General features: G+C 37.1%; 1 protein-coding gene across 1 annotated transcript in view; it reads left to right on the top strand.

The window, feature by feature from the left end:
* Positions 1-14656, top strand: part of FAP (fibroblast activation protein alpha) — a 41195-nt gene extending 26539 nt beyond the window's left edge. Inside the window, exons 19-26 of the mRNA XM_075511887.1 lie at positions 721-790; positions 1996-2190; positions 4817-4871; positions 8167-8266; positions 11328-11392; positions 12285-12357; positions 12621-12694; positions 14062-14656. Coding sequence (XP_075368002.1) covers positions 721-790; positions 1996-2190; positions 4817-4871; positions 8167-8266; positions 11328-11392; positions 12285-12357; positions 12621-12694; positions 14062-14163 — 734 coding nt within the window. The 3' untranslated portion in view covers positions 14164-14656. The remainder of the gene's footprint in view (positions 1-720; positions 791-1995; positions 2191-4816; positions 4872-8166; positions 8267-11327; positions 11393-12284; positions 12358-12620; positions 12695-14061) is intronic.
* The last annotated feature ends 809 nt before the right edge of the window (positions 14657-15465 follow it).

A 15465-nucleotide genomic window follows, 5' to 3' on the forward strand; every position in this document is an offset into this window, starting at 1 on the left:
ATTATACTTTTTTTTCCTACTATTTTAATATTTTGCCTTCATTTTGTTATAGTAAGTATCATCTTTCTGTAGAACAAACTTGTTAGCCTGTCAGATTGGGAAGAGGCCTGGTTCTGCCCTGTTTGACAACAACCAGTCTGTGCCTCAGGGTATCTCTCAGTAAAATAGTAGTTAAAATACATCTCTGCTTCACAATGCAATTTTTTTTTTAATTCTTTAATACTATTGGTAAAGTGTTTAAATATCGTGTAAAAACATTATAGTATGGTGGTAACAAAATGTGAAATGTAAGCTGCTGTTCATGTGCTACACATTATATTGACTTGCATACACTATTGTTTTCACTAGTGACTTTACAAACAATATGCCATGGTAATAAATCAGTGTAAAGTTTCCAAAACTCATTTCTCATAATCTTAACAACAGTTATATTCCTAGTTGTGTTTTTCTAGGCACTTGGAAAACTGAGAACCTAGAGTTATGTGAAATAACAATTTTATGCATAGCTAAATTAAAATAAAAGTGGGCACTTTATTTCTTCAAAGTTGTTCTTCAACAGTTCAATATAAACAGTTACTTGCATCAGTTCTGTGATTCACAGTTCATGCATTGTGTAGTTTGTGCTGATTCATTTTCATATACTATTACACCAAAGTCTGGATTATGCTTGGAGGAATCATTTTAACCATTAACAATATAATTTTAATACGTCTTTTCTAGCTTTGTGGTACAAAATGCTTCTACCCCCCCAGTTTGATAGATCCAAGAAGTACCCTCTGCTTATCCAGGTGTATGTAACACTTCCTTTCTTTGAACGTTGTTGTTTTGTCAGAAAACATACTTCTTATAATTTAACAAAGCTAGGATGTTTGCAACATTTTATGAAGCAAAAGCAAACCCACTTAGTTCTGTTTTGTTTGTTGTGGTGGTTTTTTAAATATATTTCTGGAATAGAAATTCAACCCAATGGAAATCAATGAGGTTTTTAATGTTAATCTTAGCATGGCAAGGATTACTTCCTCAGAGTAAGAAAAAGGATAAAAACATGTGGGCTATTGCTTTGAGTTCTTAGCTCTGTTGCTGCTTCTGTTTATCATGAGGCAGTCTGAAATTATTGATTTCAGCTTTGCTAATATGAAAAATACACGAGCCTGCTTCATTTTTTAAGAAAAAAACTCAAACACCCCTAAACCATGTGGACTGGCTTCTTCGATCAAATGTTCCTTCTAAAGAGCATTTGACATGAATTTAATTTATTGCAGGCAGGAAAGGCAACAAAAATCACAGTGGTGCAAAAAAAAAGAGAGGCAGAAAGGAGAACTGAGTGGGTGTGATAAACCTTACATCATTTTTTATTAACCAGGGATGATCCAAAGGTCCAAGAATGCTAAGTATGTTTGAATGAAGTTTAGAGTAGAAGATTAAGTCAGTCGTGTCCTTGAGGTCAAATGTGTAATTTGCATTAGGCCGTTCTCATGAGGAGTGTCTCTCTGTATTGCTCAGCTATGTGGGGTGTGTTCTGCCCACAGCTCCAACAGCACATGATATTCCCTACTGAAAAAAGAAGGTCTGAGGATGGCCAGAAAGTTTAAGGAGCTGTACTTTTTTCTTCTGTTTTCTTTGGCATTGCTGATTGCATGTGGAGATCAAATGCAGAAAAGCAGAAATTCAAAAGAATTGAGTCTTTGAGGCATGACTCTTCAAGGATTCCCCTTAGGACAAGTACCTGATGCTGCACCCCTTAGTCTGAGCTAAAACTAATGATTTGCTTTAGGCATAAGACCTAAAGGATTAAAATGGATTTTAGTTAGCAAAATCTCACAAATATATGAAAATGGTAGTTGACCTGTTTGTCTACTGATCTCTCTGATCCACAGCCATATAGCAAAATACTTGTGGAGAAAATGTAAGAAGTACCTATAGCTATAGTCCAGTATCTGGTAATCATTTATAAATTTATAAATGAGTTGAAAATGTGTGAATTTTCATCATCAGGTACGGAGGACCTTGCAGTCAGAATGTAAAGGAAACATTTAGCATTAGCTGGATAACCTATCTTGCAAGCAAAGAGGGAATTATTGTTGCTCTAGTGGATGGCAGAGGGACAGCTTATCAAGGTGACAAGATTTTGCATGCAGTATATCGAAGACTAGGAGTCTATGAAGTTGAGGACCAAATCTCAGCAGTGAAGTAAGTAGAATATCTCCCTGTATAACTCTTGTATTTACATACTTACAAGAAGTAATGTGAAAAAAATATTAAATATACTTCTCAGCCTTTCTTCTGGAGAGCTGAGGTCTCCAGGAAATAAGACAAGAAGACTTGTAGAAATAAAATATTACTGAGGTGCTTGATGTCAGCAAGGTTTTGTGTGGTATATTAAGTCCATATACTAAGTCCACATTTGGACCTCACCACTTCCATTTTATAAAAGCATCATCAGAGGCTTCAGTCCTAGGCCTAAGGAAACACAGGCATCAGTGGTGAGAGGTAAGCCAATGTATTATCCATTATTCTGAAGTTTTCCCTGTAGGGGAAACCTACCTCAATGACCATAGTGATTAGCCAAAGATCCATAGTGATGTATCCATAGTGATGTACCACAGTGATTAGCTAAAGGTCAAATGTGAAGTTTGTAGCAAAACTGAATCCTGACACAAGCTTTCAGAGGTCTGTTAGTCATAAACTTGCCTTCCATGCTATTTTAGGATAGTTAAGAATAACAGAAAGTGTCTGAGGTCCTCTAGTAGTTGTTCCCTAACAGTTACTCCTTTGCATCGAAAAGCTTAAAGTGTTCCAAGGGAAAATAATGCCCTAAGCAGCGGTTTTGGGAGGGAGTGAAAGCTGAGGTTTTGTAAAGAAAGGCTGCCTGTTAAGCTTACAGATGCAGTAACACTGCTAAAGTGAGCATTTAAAGAAGTGTTAGTTTGAACCCCACAGAGAGGAGTGCAAGACAGGAATAAGGAATTTAGTCTAGCCTTTGGTCTGGAATTTGGCCCATCAGAGCATGGATAGATTTCCAGGTGCAATAGTGAATACCCTGTTTCCCCCAGTAATAGACATAACTCTTGAGTAGCTTAGCTAGAAATGGGATGTAGCAGTCCAGGTTTCCACAGCTTTCTGTACTTGTTTGAGAACACTGCCTGTATTTATAAGTGTGTGTGAGGAGGGTATCTGTTCCTTCCTCTTTCTGCTTTGTGAGAATTAATTTCCTCCTCAATGATATAAACACACCATTATCCTTTTCAGTGATAAATGAAACAGAATAGCTGTATATCGTGTCAGGTTTTTCTATTAAGCTATTATTTGATTTTCTTTCTTGAAACTTTTAGCAGCAACGGCACACTTCAAAATATCACAAGAGAGAAAATGTTTTTGTATTACTCTGAATTGTCACTCAGACATAAAATGTCAGAGAGAGAGGGAACCTGAACTGATTCTGCAGTTGCAAAATCTGCTGAGACAGGCTGTGAAGAAATGACCTCAGACTTCACACTTCCCAGTTTTCTGTCAGCACCTAGACTAAATTTTTATTCAGTTAAATGTATTGCATTCCATCTTCCTGATCTAACACATGGTTTAAGATGCATGATTTTTCGAGAGGATCCTATACTCTAGTGAGAAGTTCTTGGAGGGGCTTTTACTGTAGGAGGAACCCTAGGGATTAAGACAGCAATATAACAAAGCTGAATCATTTCTGGCTTTTCTAACATTGCCCCACCCATACAGTATCCCGCATTTTGGGTGTTGTCAGTCACTCATGCTTGTCCTAGTAAAATAAGGCTAGCAGCTGCCGATACATGTCTTGGGATGTATCTGAACCTATTTTATTTATCTGCCACTCTTGAACCTTTGTGGCCTTTTGCCTCATGCCCTTTTCTTTGCTGTTGCTAATACAGCTCTGTAAATACAGCCTTCAGACTCTGATGAGGGATTTTTGTAGGAGACCTAATATTCATGATTCTCTCTGACCTGTTTGGCTACTGAGTGCATAAGCAAGGTGCACCTTTCATTCATTGCAAGCTCATTACCTACTTGGAGCATTAGAAGATGTTTTCCTCATTATTGTTTTTTTATTATAGTAGCAGTATGTGCTCTTCACTTTTCAGGCACATAAAAAAGAAAGCTTATTTCTCCAGGGAATCCCTAATCTCAGAGGATGATACTGAGCCTCTTGAGAGAGCAGAGTATAAACTAATTGTAAGATGAGTGTGTTGAGCATCTTGTAGGATAAGGTCTGAATGTTAATGGTAATCCTTTGCCATTACCTTTGGCATTAAAACAATGAAAACAATAATAGCCTGTGGGAAAGTAGAGCTATGGGAAATGAAGTGTGGTTATTAGTCGGAGTACACTTTTTGAACTTTTTTCTCTGCATGTGTGTGAGTGTATGTCTGTACATATGTGTACGCACATATATATATGCATATGTACAACATGAATGTAAAGTATGATGTTTAATTGAGTTTGGACTAAATATTCAGGTGGATTCTAAGTATAAGAAAATAGAACTTTTTTGCCAAGAAGCCAGTTGGGCAGAGTCCTCATCCACTGGAACAAAAATTATTATGAATAAAGTATTAATTTCAGCATTTTTTATTCTTTCAAAAAAAATTCTTCCTTTTCCTCTGAAATATCTATTAATTGAATAATTGATGCTTTGTGGAAATCAGACATGCTGTGGTGATTGTCAATTTGCTCAAATTGGTGGGATGTGTGGAAAAAAGTGAAAGAAAAAATATTTCTTGCTAATTTGTTATAGTATTAGCAATCTTTTGTAATAATGCATTTATTTCTGTGATTTTCTTTTCCACAGGAAATTTATAGAAATGGGTTTTATTGATGAGAAACGAATAGCAATATGGGGCTGGGTAAGTGGCTGGGTTTTTTGTATCTATCTTTAATCCTGCAGTATAATTTTTTTAATTATTCTTTATTCTGTCCTAAATCTGTATAAAGTTTCTTCTACCAGTGTTTGATGGTACTGCCAGAGGGGATAGTTCCTGTTGGTACCTATATACATGTAATTGCAACAGTGCAAGCCCTCGAAAAGGCGTCTTTGGCAGCTCAAGAGGGAATTTTGAAAAGCTGGTGTCTAATACATTGTTTGGACTTGAAGTTAAGCAAAATTGAGATGTTTTAATTGGCTTTACTTTTAACTCAGGGACTTACTGGCATGGTGTCAAAATTCAAGTATTGTCCTTTCTGATCTGAGATTAAAATAATGAGAAAAGTCCTATGAATACCTCTCATCACAAAATGTGACCCTTGCATCATTCTGAATCACTGTATACTTGGCTGGCTTTGAAATGGTCAGAAGGGATGAATCTGGGTCTGAGGGGTGTACAACATTGACAGCTTCACCAAGAAGTGGAAAAATTGGACGTATAGGAGTCATTCCAAATAATTAGCCAGTCTATTTTTCATCTTTGATTTTTTCATGTACTTTGCTTTGTAACACTCCCAGGAACCTTTTATAGCCAGATGTATTGCGAGTCTTTATTATCAAATGGCCAGATTCCACTACCCTTAGGCACTGAGAAATAGAGTAGCATACCTCAAGTACAAATTTTAGGATAGCACTGCATTCTAATAGGAGAAATATAAATTATTGGAATAGTTGGGGTTCTTCTTCCTGTGCTGTCAGCTTCAAAGTAGGACCATTCACGGAAATGAGATGCAGACCTATTAGTGGTTTTATGGGAGAGCTGAAGCCAACTTCAGTGGCAGCACAAATGCCACGCAGCCCCTTAATAGAGATTTTTAAGATGTTTAGGCCATCTGACTCAATTGCTCATGTACATCATGAATGGCTGGATCAAGAATGCATAGACAGAGCTGGAGTCCTGCCTCCTACCCAGCTTCAGCAGCTTCAGCATAACAGAATTATACTATGCAGGAGAACAAGCTGATAAGCAACACCTGATGGTCTCATGGATTAGGGACAGTACTGTAAGGAACAGTACTGTCTAAAGGGGGTTGGAGGCCAGACCGATGTTAGCCACCCTTATTCCTTCTCTGAGTAAATCAGTATCAGCTATCCAGCAGTAACAGGCAGCGCTAACTAAAAAAGCTTACAGAATAAACTGGTATGGTAGCCACTCATTAACATTTTCCAATATTTTTCTCTTTATACGTGTTCATTTTTCTCTGATTATCATTCAGAAAGACCTTTTATTTCATTCTCTTCAACTGCCTGTCTTTGCCAGGAGAATTCTTCTGATCTGTCACTGTTTGTTTTGGGGGGTTTTTTGCTGGTTTTTGTTTGTTTGGGTTTTTTTGTTGGCCCAGTTTCATTGTAAGAGGCTTGCCCAGAAACACACTAGAGGATGGATCTTGTAAGATGCAGTTCAACTGTAACTATAGAAGTTGCATGATCTTAGATAGCACATGAGCAGGGTTGCTAAAATCTTTCTATGAAGCTTCTACCAACTAACATTTAAATTACTTTGGTCGGACACTGCTATAACACCAGGATAAAATGAGGTACCATATGGTGAAATTAAGTGACACTGACACTTACAAGTGAGTAATTCTAAAGTGACAGTAAGTAATTTAAGGCCACATGAAAATATTTTATTTTTTTAATCACATATTTTATTTCACCACAGTGTTTCCAGAACCAATTAAGAGATTTCACACATCTAAAGCATTGTATCCCAGTAGTGGATATAATATTCAAATAATGGCACTATTGCCAAACCTGCCAGTCTTTTTTTCCATTTTTTTCTATTTATTATACCATTTCCTGGTCCATAACCTTTGGAAGGAGTTGAAAGGTGTCTCCTTATTTATAGCCTGCAGCTTGGCAGGTATGCATGAACTATGTAGCTCATCATACTTTCAGACTCCCCAAACTCTTCTGGATGGCAAAAGCTCTTAAATAACCACTAAAACAATTCAGGTCTTGAACTCTATCTCTCTGCCTGTTACAGTGCATAGATTTATCTGCTTGATCCTAATCCTTTATTCTTTTGCCTTGTGGACCAATTTTTTAAATGATCAAATGAGCCAATCAAACGAGCTGGAAAAATTGTACGAATTATTGTTTCCATTAGCATATTCCTCACTGTCATTTCAAGCTGGAATGTCAAGAGGAGGGAGGGACTAACTTACTTCTGTACAAAAAAATATTTAATAATTTGTCTTATTTCCCTTAGTCTTTCATATGCTACTGATGAGGTTGATAATCTTCAGAATTCTTCAACACACCCCATATTTTTATCCCTCCTTCCATTCCAAACTAAACAGTAACCTATTATTTCCCAAAGACCTTACACAAGTATCTTCCAACTCCAGTTCCACATCCTATGGACAGCCAAACCAAATGCTTTTTATTTACAGTATTTTCCTGTCTCAGCAACTAGCCCCACACAGTTGCACAGATCTATTCTGATATGTAGGCTTGCTTACTACTTTACCTAACTTCCAGCTATGAACTTATTCTTCCTTGCTGGGTCCCAGTTTGAGGAATCAGGACAGAAAATAACAGGAACAGTGGTAGACAGCAGGGAGGAATTGCTCCAATGTCAAGTTCTCAGGTAGCTGAGCCTATTAGTACTGATAATGGGGCTGCTTCAATATGCCAATCATTAGCAAAAGCTAGGTAGCTTGTTAAGGAAGGGAAGAACTATAACTCTTCTTGGAGGTGCACATTGAAAGCATGAGGGGCAATGAACACAAGTTGCCACAAGGGAAGTTTTGTTTAGGTTTTAGGAAAAAAATTTTTACGATGACAGTGATCAGTGTTGAAACAGATGGAGTGGAGAGGCTGTGTAATGTGGATGTGACTCTGATTGACCTCATTTAAATCTGAAGTTAGCCCTGTTTTGACATAGAGGTTGCACTAGATTACCTTGAAGGACCCTACCAACTTAAATTTTTCTATGATTCTAAGTGGTAATAAGAGCAGCATCCTTTGATAAGCATTGAAAAAGTAGCAAAAAAGAAGTGATTCAATAACATTGTCTAATCTCTCTCACAAGAAATCACATCAGATCTATTTGAAATAAATAAATACATTAATAAATTAAAAAGCTTTTGTTGCTTTGTCCTCCATGCATTCAAAGTAAAATATTTACTTTGGAATTGATTTATATGAGTTTGATTCAGAAAACAAAAAGATACTTCACCAATAATTTTAAACTGTCTGTGATTTCTCCCTAGTCCTATGGTGGGTACGTAACTTCTTTGGCACTTGGATCTGGCAGTGGAGTATTTAAATGTGGAATGGCTGTAGCTCCTGTTTCCAGCTGGGAATATTATGGTATGGAAATTTGTCATAAATACTGACTTGGAAAGCAAGATGTAACATTTAATGACTTTCTAAATGACATCATTGCAGGAGACTGGCAATATGAAACTTAAAGACATTGCAATTACCTAGACATAAAACTCTTAAGACCTTAAGTTTAATGCTGAAAATAACTTTGCTGAAAATAACTGACCTTGCTGAAAATAACTGACTGCAACTGGCAGTTTGGGACAGACTTTGTCACACAGAAGAAGGTACACCCAGATAATTCCATATGCACATCTGTAACAGTAAGTGTGTAAAGCCCTCTTGATAAACTGCTATACTCAGGAGTGATCTCCCTAAAAATCCTGTTAAAACAGTATCACTGAATTCAGAAACAGCTGAAATTATTTTTCTGCCAGCAATGGAATCACAGTGCACTTCAACTTCAGATACTGCAGATTATCTCTGTCAGGAATCAGGATCTCTGATGATTCCAAAGTTATTTCCCAAAAGCAGTGGAAAAGAGAGGGAGTCAGTTGTGTCTGATATAATTTTTTTTTTAATTAAATATTTTTCCCTTTAGATGTTTTCTCAGCCACACCTCCTGTGTTGTTGTGTTACGAGACATATTTTTATTTATGTTTATTGACTTGGGCTCCAAACTGTTCAGAGGAAACAACTCCAGGAGTATACTCCCAGGGCCTTACTGTGTGAATAAAGCAGGCACATACTCATACTTACTTGCAGACCTGTTAAGCTTTTGGCACGGTGTAAAGGAACCTTAGTGTAAAAAAGAATCATGGCATGCATGTTTTCAATGAGCAAAATGTAGCACTTTGAACACATTTACTTAGCATATGGTCGTTTGCTAAGAAGTCTTGGTTATGAGAAAATTTTTTGGTTAAATGGGAAAAATTCCTTCCCTGACTGCTAGCACAGACATTCCTTGTATTTATGGTGTTTTGCAAACAAAGGGGAAAACATTTGTATGACACAGGAAGCATAGTCTTCATGTTTTCACTGGCATCAAGATTTTTTTAAGGCATTTTCACTCATGATCACAAAATTATTTCCAGAATGCAGGCATAAAGCACTATTTTTGCAAAAGTCCTTCAACAAAAGAAGAGTTATAAACATTTGTCCAAGCATTAAAAATGGAATGAAGTTTTTAAGTTAAAGTAGATTAGACCTGCACCATTGCAATCTTTACTTTAGCTGAATTTTCAGGAGTTAAAGAATCTTGCTAAAAACACATTGTAAAATCCAAACAGGCAAATGTACCTCCACTAAGGAAGGAAGGAAACGGAAGGAAGTCCTAAGTCATAAGTTTTGGCAAACAGATCATGTTAACTTTAGGGACAATGGAACTGTGTTAGGGACAAAACTACAGGATGCTACATATTTGAGTCTCTAAGTAGTATCAGTATGCCAGAGTACCTAGAGCTTCCAAATCCTGTCCCACCCTCTTTTAGATGCACAGATTAGAGTCTGGACCGTAATCTTTTCTCTGAAATCCTCCCACTCACCTCCATGTTGTGTCAGAGTTAATAACAGCTGAACAGTTATAAGATGGCAAGGAGAATTGCATTTGGGGACAATATACAGTTAAAAGCATTAGATCTGTGACTGTTTTATTAAAATTCACAATTTATCTCCTTTTTCTTCCTCAGTAATTGACAAGCCGTATCTTCCACTTAGTCATTATAATGCAATTCTGCTGACCTCTGTGGATTGTTGTAGCTATACTGGTAGAAGAGAGTGGAGAGTTTGGCTCAGAATACTGTAGAAATGCCAGCCATTCACAAAGAGTCTATTTTATTGAAAACTTAAGCCCAATATGGTTGTTTGACACTGTGTTGACAACAGATATTGCACATTTCCTGTTTTCATTGAATGATAAAGGATTTTGATAAAAGGTAGGCTACTTAGATTTTTTTGGTACTTAGTTTATTACAAATTATCTTTGGGAGCCTTACTTGGCTGATCTGGGGGATATAGTACACATCTTTAGCACTCAGTAGTAACATATGTAAAGGATATCTAATAACCCATGGGAACACGAGTACATTAAGTCACTTTCCTTTCCTGGGAGGATTCTCATTTCTACTTTTTAACAAAATTATTCTAATGAAGAGTACCAAACTGGACAACAAGGTAGACAATGCCAATTCCTTACTGATTACAATGGCCATCACCTCTCTTACGGGAGAGAAAGATGCCAGCTCTTCTTTGTTGGAAAGCCCTGACTCCATTAAATAAATAAAATTCTTGTAATACTGCAGCTTGACTGCTCAATATGTGTCACTTACTCTTTCAAGACAAGGTCATAAAGAAATTTTCTGGTAGTGACATCTGCTGCATCATTTCCACAAATTTTCGTAACAGCTCTTAGTTACATTACAAATACCCAGGCAGCTCAAAGATAGCTGTTCCTACTGATTTCTTGGTGATAGATACTGTTGAGTTATTCACATTTGTTTTGTCAAATCTGTTAGGAGTCTTTGTTATAGTTAGAAAAGGGAACTGAACAGAGACCCAAACAGCAATTGCACCACTTTTTCAGTGCAAGCCTGTATAATTTCCTGCTCCCCCTAATTGCTGCATATATCCATTCAATGGGAAAAGGACAACAAATATATCCATCTTTACTGTATATACGCATACACATCCCAGGTTGGAATTCTGCTCAGCTTCTCTTTTTAAGGTGTCAAAAATAGTCTGTGTCATCTTTCCACCATGTGCCTTTGTTGGCTTCATTGGCTCATTCAACTGACTTCTGGAGTTCAACCCAATAGCATAAAGCAGTGTCAATTAATTACTTTTATCCACAAAACCTTCTGTTTGTTCCACAGATGAGTATCAAACCACTATTTCTGCAAGGATGGTTTGGAGAACATTCATTAAGTAACCTTCATAGGTGATTTTTTTAAAATATGTTTAAATTTGGTGTATTATGAGGAAACCGAGCAGAACAGATACAGTTACAGATACAGATACAACAACATACTGAATTTGCTACGTGTCACTGGAGGCACAAAAATATCTGTACATTCTTTATCTATAGCTTTTTTCTTCTTTAATATTGCAGCATCTATCTACACAGAACGATTTATGGGTCTTCCAGTAGAGTCCGATAATCTTGAGCACTACAAGGTGAGAATTCTCTTTCTGTGTTCATCTGCCTTAAACTTGAATCATACTTCCATGGACAAGTAGAACTGTGAAGAAAGAAAATGACCCACCAGCTCTTATAGTGGCAGTCCTGTAGCAGCTAAGCTATTGCTGTGAAATTCATATCTCCATAGTTACTTGTGGTTTTGTATTTATCAATCCTAAATATGCTAAATTGAAGGATCCTTATTTTCTCACTTGGACAAGTCAGACAGTTCTGCCAATGCAAACCATTAGCCTCGGAAAGAACTCATATGAGAGAGGTTAAAATGTTGATGTTTATAAGATTTTGATTGGTATTGTTAGCTGTGGTATGCAAACTGCTTCATGAAAATTTAGCTCTCTGATAATAACATCATAAGCATACTAAATGGTCAGAACAGCTTCCCCTACCTGGAACAGGTTGCCTTTCTTCTTTTCTTCACATTAATAGGAAGTCTATAGCTTCCTTTAGCAGCACACATACCAGCTCTGGATACAGAGAGGCCTGAATTAATGCCCAAAGAAGTTAGTGGAAAGACTCCTGTTAAAGATTTTGGATCATATTCTCAGTACCTATTCTCCATCCCAATTCAAAGAACAGAAATGCTCAATACCAAACTGCCCTGGTAGAGCTGTCTGGGTAGCCAGGAATTATAGTGTTCAGGGAATGACACATGGCAAGTGCTGTGCTTTTCGTGAACTGGCCCTTAGAAAAAGCACTAAATATACGTGGCTTCTATTAGAATCTCAGATTGATATGAAGTCACTGCTGTCATTATTATGCCAGTCCAAATGTTTGATTGTTGTTCTACTAGGTAGTGAAAGCCTTTCAGCTCTGTGACTGAGTGGTTTAAATTTAAGCTGCTGAACTGTTCATTTTTCCTCTCAACAGAATTCAACTGTGATGGCAAGAGCAAAGAATTTCCAAAACGTAGAGTATCTTCTCATCCATGGAACAGCAGATGGTGAGGTTTGCAAATGGCAGTACAAATACAGAGCCAGAATCACTTTGTTTGAAAAACATTAAGCATCTTTCTATGCCTTTGATTAGGGTCAGTACTTAGATCTTTGGTAGATTTCCATATGACATACTATAAGATGCTTACTCATTCTTAGTAATGTCAACTGTATCGCTTGATAATTAGTGGACACAACTTAATGCACTATAACTTTATGCTTTGTGGTATTTACACATTTCAACAGCCAATATCTTTTTTTCCTTTTTCAGATAATGTACATTTTCAGAACTCAGCACAAATTGCAAAAGCTCTGGTTAATGCACAGGTGGATTTCCAGGCAATGGTAAATAACAGGCTATTTTTCATTTTGAACAGTGGTTTATAGCTTTATCAATAAGCTTATCTGACATTTGGCAATGTTTTTAAGAACCCAGTTCAACTGAACATGCTTCAAAATCTGGCAATTGCTAGATTTGTTACTCTTCATAAACAATTTCTTCCTCAAAGGATTTGCCTGCTCTTTTTTTTTTTCCTTCTTGCCCTTTGGATGCTAGCAGGATTTCTCTCTTGTCAAGAATAACTTAGAGGCTTTTAAAATGAGCCAGGGAGAAGAATGAGAATCCAGCCTCCTTATGAAAGTTGCTGATAACTAGTAAAAGAAAGGAAGATGAAGGAGCTGGCTTCTGGGGCCAAACCCATCATTGGTTCTGATGGATTCTATCTTGAACTGGACATGCCTGCCACAGGCACGAGGTGAAACAAGCAAAAAGGGTATAAGGTATCCAAGTAGTATATCCAGGATCAGAAATAAAACAAGTTCTCTGCAAAACTTGCTTGGGGTAGCAGGTGCAGGCAAAGAGAGAAACATGTAGGCAAGAGGTTTGAGGATATAAATGAGGAATGAACAGGGGAAAAGTAGTTCTGAATTACATGCTAAGCTCTGCTTCTGCACCTTTTTTCTTGGGGCTAATGCCCAAAGTATTTGCTTGCTATCAAACGTACTGGCCTTCTGCCTGAGTTCACTTTCCCAGGGCCATGAACTCCCAAAAAAGGGATCACACAGAGATCGCCCTGTACTTGGGTTTTGTAGGCCCTTTTGTGTATTCCACATTTTCTGCCTCCTTCACTGGTATTTAGCAAACCTGGGTTATTTCTCAAGTATCTGGAATACTGTATGCAGTTGTAGTCATTCTAGTTCAGCTACAGGGGAATGTCTGTTATTTCTAAAAGTTAGCATAATTCACATGTGTATTTTATTTGCAGTATACCATTCATAATGTTCATGGCCCTGCTGTAATGCAGGATGTTTTGAATATAATTCCACAACAGTTAGCTGAAAGCTTGTTGCTTACAGCTCAGTATTCCTAAGCAAGACTGTGACCCCTATTGCCAAGGCCATGCAGCAGGTCAAGGGCATTTCATCCCTAAGGGCATCTCAAAGCTCTTTTGCCTGACTTGATACAACTGACTTGTCAGTACTGAGGCAGTAATGCTTACTGCTAGATTACAGAAGGTTTAGAAACTTTTTGCAGCAAGAATATGAATATACTGGAAACTGATGAAAAGAAAAAAGATTAGTAAGTCCCTCTGTTTTCTTGAGGCATCCACGTTCTTCTGTATGGTAATAAAATAAAGTTCTTGTATTGTTTAACTATTGCAGAATTGAAAACATAACATAGGGGGTTTATGGCTTTTTTTTTTCTTTTTCAGTGGTATACTGACCAGAACCATGGAATTCCAGGCCTTTCCAGCAAACACCTCTACACACATATGACCCACTTCCTCAAACAATGTTTTTCTTTGTCAGAATAAGTAGGCTATTCAGAGCATGCTAAGGCATCCGATACATCTCTGGGAGAATGCAATGATAACAGTGCCCAGGTTATATAGTTTCCAGGTGAATTGATAACAGGAACCTTGAAGTTTTAAACTTGATGTTTACATCCACTTTTGATATTGTATATTAGCAAATGTTAGGCTAATACATCTTTTGGCACATTTAACACCTGTTTGATAGAAAAAATAAAATCAGAACGTAAAATGGCCATGTTCATTTATTGCCATCTTGCTTAAACTTACATTCTGCAATCCAAAGATAGGTGGTCCATTGCAAAGGCACACTGCCAGATGAATATGCTTGCATTTGTTAACTACAACTGTAAAATGGGAAAGGACAAAGAAAGCAGTGCAAGTACCTAATTAGCATCCTAACAAGAACCAGTTTCTCAAAATTTATTTCCAATCTCTTGGAAAGAATCCAAGCAGGGATAGGAACACACAATATTTAAAGCTGAAGTTTGGATAATTATCGAGAATATTGAATGCTGTGTTCAAATTTTATTCAAATCTTATTTGAAACCTTGATTCTGCAGAACTCTCAGTGTTCAGGTTTAAATATGAAAGCAGGACATTCATGATAGCTATTTTATCTCAGTGTTTTTTCTTCCTGTATTCAGAATATGTGAGCCATATTAGCCTGTTTTTAATCTCTAATCATCGCCTCAGCATTCAAATTAATCTCAATGTTATTCATCCCAGACTGGAGGGGAAGGATCAAAGGATTATGCAGGCTTTCTTTGCTTTGTTTCCAGTGAAACTATTTTAGGGAGTCTTTAAAAATGCTAGAGGCTAATAATGATTCGAATACTTGTATTCTTTTGATTAATAATTAAATCAGTCCTGTCATAATATAAGAATATGAACAAGATAATTGGCAAGAGATCCATTGTAGATTAAATGATTCTCTGGTCATGTTTTTAAAAAAATTCTGAGTTAGCCTACTGCACAAGAACCATGGCCTCTCTAACACAGTATCTCATCTCTGCTATTAGCCAGTGAGAGTACAAAAGAACCTGAAAAAGATTGTGGAGTAGCCTTCCCACAAAGCAAGCTGCTTCCTAACTCTCAGTCAGAGATCAGTTGCTGCTTCTTTGTGGAAAAGCAAGGGGTTTCATTTGACCCTCTTGACAAGAACATGGGGTTTAGCCAAAATCATTAAAATGTAGAAGTGATTTGCTATGTAACAGCTTCCTTCATTTTGTTAATGGCAATATCAAATCTGATTTTCCACACATGAGAACATTCCTCAGACACATCTTTATGTAAATGTAGTTG

The sequence above is a fragment of the Mycteria americana genome, chromosome 9 (assembly GCF_035582795.1).
Source record: "Mycteria americana isolate JAX WOST 10 ecotype Jacksonville Zoo and Gardens chromosome 9, USCA_MyAme_1.0, whole genome shotgun sequence".
NCBI lineage: Eukaryota > Metazoa > Chordata > Aves > Ciconiiformes > Ciconiidae > Mycteria > Mycteria americana.